We start from the raw sequence: 8,369 nt of genomic DNA on the forward strand, positions 1-8,369 counted from the left end.
TATATATATATATATATGTATATATATTCCAAATTTTTCTTTTCTTTTCTGCCTTTCTCAAAATGGACATTGGTTTTTCCCCAGTGGGGTTAGACACAGGGTTGAATGAACTGAGTAGTCAGGCTCCAGCCAGCTAGTAATACACCTCATCCGTCCAGCTGTTCCCCTATTCTCTTCTCTCCTGAAGTCCTTTCAGGAGCCTGCATCCCATAAGTCATACTTAGATACCACTGAGAGCTAACTGCGGCTGTAGTTAGGATGAACGTATCACCTGCCATGCTTAGTCTTTATTGCTGTTCATCGTTTAAGTCTCAGTACTGTCATGAAGATAGTGCTATTCACTTTCTCTTTCTGAAGACCTTTCTCCATAAGGGCTAATCCCCAGGCCCCACAGATATCATCTTGGAAATGTCTGGAGACACTGGCTGTCACAACTAGGTAGAAACCATGGATGTAAGAAGCAACCTATAATTCACAGGAAGAAACTTCCACAGCAAGGGATTACTGTCTCAAAATATCAACAGAGTCACTGCTGAGAGGCTTGGAGATGGATTTCTTTCTTTTTTTTTTAACTCTGAAGCTTGAATGAGTTAAGTAACTTGCTCAAAGCTACTTGATGATAATGTCCCAACTTGTACCCTTGAGCCACATTTCAGGTAAGTTGTTAAATGGCTGAGCAATAGATTGATCATGCCTAGCACCAAAGAAGCCACAGTTCCCAGCAAAAACCTTTGCATAGGAACACATCTCAGCATAAGTGGCTCTTATCCATTGTTGACAGGTTACCTGCTCTGCATCCTTTTCATCAAGCATAGAGAATCAGGCCCTTGGAGAACAAGATTTGACTCTAAACATTGACGTTTTTGTGCACATAGACACACACACTCGAACAAATAGTTTCTCTGATTTGTAAATGTTATTAGCAGATATATGACAAATATAACATAAAGGCAGTTTATGTAAGTAAATAGTCACACTGCCTTTAATACTCTTTGAAATATAAAATAGAGTTATAGTCTATAATGAACAAGTTATACGTAATTAGTCCAATGAACACTTAAATGGTAGAAAAGGACTTTGATTTATCTCATCCAGAACGTTCTCCTGTGTAGCCTGTACCAGAGAGAGAGAGAGAGAGAGAGAGAGAGAGAGAGAGAGAGAGAGAGAGAGAGAGAGAGAGAGAGAGAGAAGGAGATGTGTGTATAGGGAATTATAGAAGGCTGCATGTGGCATGTGGATTGGTTCACAGTGGTTATCTCTAGAAAGAGGTCTGGTACAAAGGATGGGGAAGTATTCTGTTTTCACTCTGCAGGTTCCTCTACTGTTGAAATGTTTTTTCCATGGAAATGGATAATAATATTCTTCTTCATTTGAATCAATCATACACTGAGAAAATGATTTACCCAAAAGAAGATGATAGTAAAAATTAGACATACATTAGATCCTCTGTAACCAAGAGTCCGCTCACTCAGCTCTATGCTAGTCTGGGACACATATGTCTCTAGTCAGAGATTCTGTTCCTGTATGCCAGATCATCCAACCAATTCTAAGTCATCTGCCCAAAGAAATGAGGCTAAATATAAAGTCATGTTTTGTAAATTGCCACAGTTACAGCAAAATTCCATAGGCTCCAGGGAAATCTCTCAAACCAAAAGGACCTTTCCCTGCAGGGGAACCCATAACTATTTACAGTTTCTGAAAGAAAATGGCTTCCCCTGGCTTTCTAACCTCCACCATAGCCACTCCTTGCCCTCTCCTCCACAACTTGCATTAAAATTCTGCTCCACCAAGAGAAATGCAGATCCAAAATCTATACACATCCTCAGAACTCACTTGAGATCAAATGTGCACGTTCTGCAGGGAACAAGCTGTCCCATGTGTTATGCACACTGGGGAAATCAGGCAAAAACCTCATGATTTTTCTACCCATCCATTCCATGCATGCATGCATCCATCCATCCATGTATCCACCCACGTATCCATCCAGTCCCCATGGGAATGTATGAAGCAATTCTAAGCACTGGGAAGGCAGATGCCTGTGTTTAATAAATATAAGAAGGTGCCACAAAGAGAAGTAGTTTGAGGGAGCCCTGGTATCTGTGGGTAAGCCTAGCTGCTCCCCAGACAAAAGAAAGGTTTGCATTCTTTGTTTTATGTTTGTTGTCTCAAACATTAACTGACAAATATGATGGAGTCGCCACGCACAGTGACACAGAGACAGGTGTTGTTCTTGCTTAGTGTGCTCAGAATCACAAAACATCCTAAGAGAAAGGGCATCCATGCACACTTCCAAAGCGCTCATCATGCAATAAACATGTCCCATCTCTACCATAATGCTTGACATTCTTTCACAGCAGCCTTTCCCAGAATAGGGCATATTCAGTCATTCCGCTCAAAGCCTTCTTCTGTGGGCAGATTCTTCCATCTGCAGCCCTGACCTGTGGAGTTTCCTGAGACCAGAAGACCTCGCCCCACCACAGTTCCCACCATCTTAATGAATCCCACTTTCCCCTCTGGTTCACACTGGGTTTCTGACTCAAGCCAGGCACATATACATGATACTTTGACTTAATCAGTGCCTAGGTTCACAGTCCTATATCCCTATTTTCTGACCAGTTTGGGAAGCTTAGATCTTTGTCTGGTTGCTGCCAGCTTCTTTCTTTCAAGCCCTTCAATACTTACAGCCCTTGTTATCTTACTGTCACATACACTCTCATGAAATGGGGGGATGCCCAGACAAAAATACACACACCAAAAGGATATACATTCCTAGATATATGTCGCATATTGACCTGAACTCTAGGGCAAATGATCTTTAGAGTCCTGAAAGCTGGAAGCTTGATTCTTTTTCCTTAATTACCACACACAAGGCAGGGAAATGAAGCCTTTCCAATGTTTCTGTAAAATAGGGGGGGGGGGCATCTCTTAATCCCAGCCTCCTTTTCAGTTTTTAATTCCCTAAAAGGAATCCTTTACACAAAGGTCCTCTGAGGATTCTTCATCTGGAACCAAACCTGGCTTCTGACTTTACTTCTGTGCGTAATGGTTTGGAGAGCAAGAACTGCTGGTGCAAACTCACCTGTGCAGGTCTCTCTTCACTGCTTCACCTATGCAGGTCTCTCTTAGCTGCTTCACCTGTGCAGGTCTCTCTTCGCTGCTTCTCCTGTGCAGGTCTCTCTTCGCTGCTTCTCCTGTGCAGGTCTCTCTTCGCTGCTTCTCCTGTGCAGGTCTCTCTTCACTGCTTCTCCTGTGCAGGTCTCTCTTCACTGCTTCTCCTGGGTTGGCCCACATGCCACAAGCAGAGGTTCAGTCTAAAGTTTTAAGTTGACACAGATGTGTTTTCTTTCATTTCATTAATTATCCTAAGGTCATTCCACACAGCCACGTCTAGAGTCATATCACTTCAGAGAGGGCCTAGAAGATAGGCGTGTCCAGGCTTTTCCATCGCTGATGCCTCCACTGGTGTGCAGAGCTGTCTATGGACATATGTAGCACTGAGTGGTTTCCACATGGACCATCAGTGCCAGCCTGGAGGAGGCATTCCACAGGGCCGCATCGTCTTCTCTTCCACCTGCTTTGCATCCACAGCTCATGGATTCTCCCATCACCCATCCCTTCACATCAAGAGTAGGGCATCACTCCTACTTTGATGCCATGCCAGGTTTTCATTAAACCCCAGCACTCGAGTTTTCAGATATGCAAACTAACTTTTACAGCCTGTAAAAAAGCTTCTCTCTGGGTATCTTTGGTTGTGCTTCTAGTACATTTCAACCCAGTGAGATAATGTCCATGGACTCCTGGAGTCAGGGGGCTATAAAGTATGTACAACTACATCCACATCCCATCCAATACCATGACACTAGGCAGATTTCACCCAACCCTTTCTGGGGACAATCCTGGTGAGAATCCTGTCCTCACAGATCACCAGGGAAAAGACTATGCTGCCACCCTAGGGAGCCCACTCCAGCACCAGCTCCTTTCAACACTGACATGATCTTTGTACTCTATAGAAATGTTCCATACCTGGCTGCTATGAGCTTTAGAACTCCAAATTTGAATATTTGGGACAAGATGTCACAAAGCAGCCTGATTGTCAGCACATTATTCTCCACTATTGAAAAAGACATTTTAAAGCAAATATTGACACCTACCCCTGGGTTTGGGTCCAGCTTCATTTTATAATATGTTCCTGGGTAGCAATCTCCTTAGGATCCCAGAACATCCTGGATCTGGTCATCTATAAAAGGAGATTATCTGCAGGTATCCTGCCCATTTTCTTGATCCTTAAAATCACAGCCATCATTCCCTTTCCATATTGTGTGCCAGCAGGACAGAGCTTGCCATGAGAGACAAGCACTGTGCTTCTGGGGAGTACTCATCTCTCTCTCTCTCTCTCTCTCTCTCTCTCTCTCTCTCTCTCTCTCTCTCTCCCTCTCTCTCTCCCTCTCTCTTTCTCAACACACACATACACACATGCATACACACATGCATACACACAAACACAGACATGTTCACACATGCATAAGTGCATGCACACAGCTTCTGGTTTTTGATTTGTTCCTTTGGCATTTGGAAAGGAAAGCTTTAAAGACATCCTCTTCTTGGGTTTCTCACTGTGCAGTGCAGAGCAGGAACCTCTACAGTCTCTACAAGGTCCAATTACATTTTTGGCACTTGAAGATCCACAGGGCCTTCTCCAGCTCAAAGCAAAATATGCACCTCCCTTTCTTCAAACTATTTCCCTTGGCAAAGGGGAAAGTCAAAGAGACTGGACTGGCCATAGAAACCCTGACCCAAGAACTAATGTGAGCTTCAGACAAGACACAGCTCCAGAGAAGCAGTGCACACGGTCATTGTCTGAGATCGAGGGCCTGAAATTGACACCATATGTACCAGAGGAGTGATTGCTCCAAGGGGTGGGGAGAGAAAAGCCATATGTCAGAGCATTGTAGCAACACCTAATTCATCCTGAGGTTATAAATAAATATGATGCTCCTTTTAAAAAAAACAAAGGTTGAAAAATCTTTAGATTGCTTCTGTGACAATCCTTCAGGCAGAAGTGGACTTTATTAGGGAGATAACAGGAATAAAGAGAAACACGTAACAACTTTTATGGTATATTTTACATGATTTTATTTTATTTTATTTTTTTGCAGTAAATAAAGTGGTTATAGGGCTCCAAGGAAAAGGGCCCAGATGTTAGAAAGTTGTGTGAAATTTAGGGGAAACAAGTTGTAAAATACACAGCCATAAAATAGGCTGTCAGTGCCACACATCTGGACAATACAGCTGTATGTTCCTAGTGCCTGTCGTCACCCAAAGAAAACTCAATAACCTCATTTCACCCCAATTAGTCCACATACCAACAGGATCAACATTAAGCAGCAAGGGATGGGGGCGGGGGCAGTGCAACATTCGTATGGTGCCCCTGGGTCAAGCAATTTTATCTTTCCCCTGAATTTGGTCACCAAGAAATTTGCCAGTGTAGTCATTTTCACTATTATAAAACTCGATTCAATTATAACATCCTAACAAGTAAAAGACTGATAGTTTGGACTGCCAGCTACTCCAAACGCCATCAGACTTTCTGTAGCATGAAGTCAACCTGCCAGTCATCCCAGATGGGACCTGGCCCGTGTGTACAAAGCACAGCCCTGGGAGTCTGACAGCACTGTACAGTGTTGAGCACCTTGCGGAAGATGGAGCTGATCACGAAATGACCCAGCCTTGATGGTCCTGGGCCCATTTCCCATTGATGTATTTGCCTGGTAACAACCTGTCTTTACATTAACACAAATATCACAAAGCATAAAGCACCATGTCATCCTCTTATCACTGACAGACTGTATCAAAGATTATAAAGTGTCACCTTTCCTAATGACTGTGTTCCTTTCTAGGTGTTGCTGGCAGCAAAAACAATCATGGATACTGGAGAGAAACTAACCTTACCATTGATTGGGAAACTCTTGAAATTTCAACTTCTCCATATTAAAGCCAAGGACCAGCAGAGACGAGAAAATGAAAAGAAGGTACCATATGGAACATGGGTCCCCCAGAGCTCAGAAGTTAGTGGGTGGGACAGTTAAAGATCTCCCTCCCTTTCCTAAGCCACTATAGTGCGTGTTAGTGCAAACCTGAAAGTCTGCTCTGCTCCTTAGGGGAGGAGCTACTCATAGGTGAGCGTGAAGGGTTGTAGTAAATATATTAAGTCCCCTTATTTGTGAAAATGGCAATATCCAGGGCATGTAATCAAGGTGGTTTTATGGTAGAATCTTTAATATTGTAGCAAGAATGGGGCCCAGGAAAGAGACAGGGTCACAATCAAAACAAGGGGGAAAGAATCACCAAATTAGGATCTATTTAAGTTGTCTGTGACATTTACTCTGAGTGTTTATTAGCATGACAAGCACCCTTTCAGAGCAAAGTGACAGCTTCAGTAACAACCCACCATTCCTGCTTCCAGATCCTCTGTCTGATCTTCACACACACCCCCCAAATAGGGAAACCTTTTATTTCCTCTGCCTATGGAAATCAATCAATATGTTTTTTAAAATTCACAATTGCTTCGGAAAAAAAATTTAAATGCTTTTAGCAGAGTGATGCCCAATTCAGAGCCATTTGTTATGATCATTATTAGGAATGAGAAATGCTTTTCTTAGTTTTCAAATGATTCTGAAATATTTTTGTGACCCAAGATGCTTCTGTATGCATGTGTGTGACATGTGTCCACATGATTAAGTGATGGATTAGAAGGTGAGTTCTTTGTGACCTTGAGTAGGAAGGACAAAAACCAACTAATGGAAATAGAAAAGGTAAATTTATTCCCATTATGTCTTCCGTACCTTTGCAAAATCCTTAGATCTAGGTATCTTATTGGATTGAGTTTTTGATGACAATGGCATTGTCATCAGACAATGACCATGATGGTGATGGTGGTGATGATGATGACGACATCATCATCACTTTGTACTTGCAATAGGCTCGATGCATTTGCAAATGCTCTATGCTTTCCTAAAAAGAACCCCGTATAGACTTCTTATTAGGGAGGCACATTCTGTATCCAAGAAAATTCTATTCAAAAAAATGGTTGATGTTATGGTTTTCCATCTGCTGGTGTTCTTTCTACCATGAATCATAGATTTGTACCCTAAGAAACACTCAGAGAAGTGAAGAGTTAGCAGAAGAAAATTTAGACAATTTAAAAGTTTAACCATATCCTCTTGTGTATTTAAATGTCAATGTCATGGGAGAGCTTGTATTGTGCAAGTGAACTGTGAGGTTAGTAAAACATCCACAGATGAACAGCACACTGAATTGTCACTGGCCTGCTTACTGCCCATTATAAATGGCATTTGTTTACTACAATATTTTCAGATTTTAGTAAGCAATCTTCAAATAAAAATGGAATGTTCTAGACACTCAGGAATTTTTAAATATGTGCACTGATATAAAATACCCTTACATTGTTCTTTTGTTCAGCATTTTTCTGAACTGTGAACTAAGTTAATATGATTAGGAGATTATGAAAGTATGGAAAGAACCTTTATTTGCTTATTGAAACTTTGGGTGTCTAATGACCCATGGCTTGAAGTTAACTTATTGAACAAAAAAACAGCATGAGATGCAGTAAGAGAACTCTGAGCAATTAAGAACCAACAATTACACGATCTGATTTAATATCCATATTACCAGTGCTTTCCAGAGCACCAGACCCTTGTGTGTGAGCTGAAACCATCTGAGCAGGTGCAAATAAATGGATGAAAACTGATTGGAATGGATTACCCCCTGGAAAGTCATCCTTGTACATGAGAGGTGAAAGGAGCGGTTTGCGGGGTGAGGGGTGAGGTAATCCACGTACATTTCTCAGAAATGCCACCTGAGAGGCTAATTGGGACAATTGAGGTTAATGCTCGTCAGCCAAAAGTCTGGCAGAGAGCAAAGAAAGCATGTACAGCATTTCATCTGCGATAGCTAATGACAGTGTATTTATTACCAATGCGGAAGAGGCTCTTCTTCCTTGGCCGAACCCAGGAGAAGGCGCTACTTCGGTTGCACAGGGAGCAAATCTTCAGCTTTTTCAACCTTGCCATTAAATCTACAGAGACACTCACTTTCATGAGCTAATTCTAGTTTATTACTTGCATCTATTCAACCCCAAGAATGGTTTATATCTTCTGTTTTTAATTTTTGGAAATGAAATTTCCAAAGAATGAATGCTTTAGGGGAAAAAATTCATAGCAATAATTACAGAAAACGTTAAGGCAGAGATGGGAGCACAGAGAAATAATAGGATTGGGCATTTCTTGTCTTTTTGCCCTCACGGAACAGATGGAATGTGTCACCATACATTTGGTCCTATTTCCACATCT

The 8,369-nt window shown here is 41.8% G+C and overlaps 1 protein-coding gene across 1 annotated transcript in view; it reads left to right on the forward strand.

The window, feature by feature from the left end:
* Spag17 (sperm associated antigen 17) overlaps positions 1–8,369 on the forward strand; it is a 219,822-nt gene that overhangs the window by 55,856 nt on the left and 155,597 nt on the right. The window contains exon 4 of the mRNA XM_031374969.1: positions 5,898–6,029. Coding sequence (XP_031230829.1) covers positions 5,898–6,029 — 132 coding nt within the window. The remainder of the gene's footprint in view (positions 1–5,897; positions 6,030–8,369) is intronic.

This window comes from Mastomys coucha, unplaced genomic scaffold, assembly GCF_008632895.1.
Source record: "Mastomys coucha isolate ucsf_1 unplaced genomic scaffold, UCSF_Mcou_1 pScaffold16, whole genome shotgun sequence".
Lineage (NCBI taxonomy): Eukaryota > Metazoa > Chordata > Mammalia > Rodentia > Muridae > Mastomys > Mastomys coucha.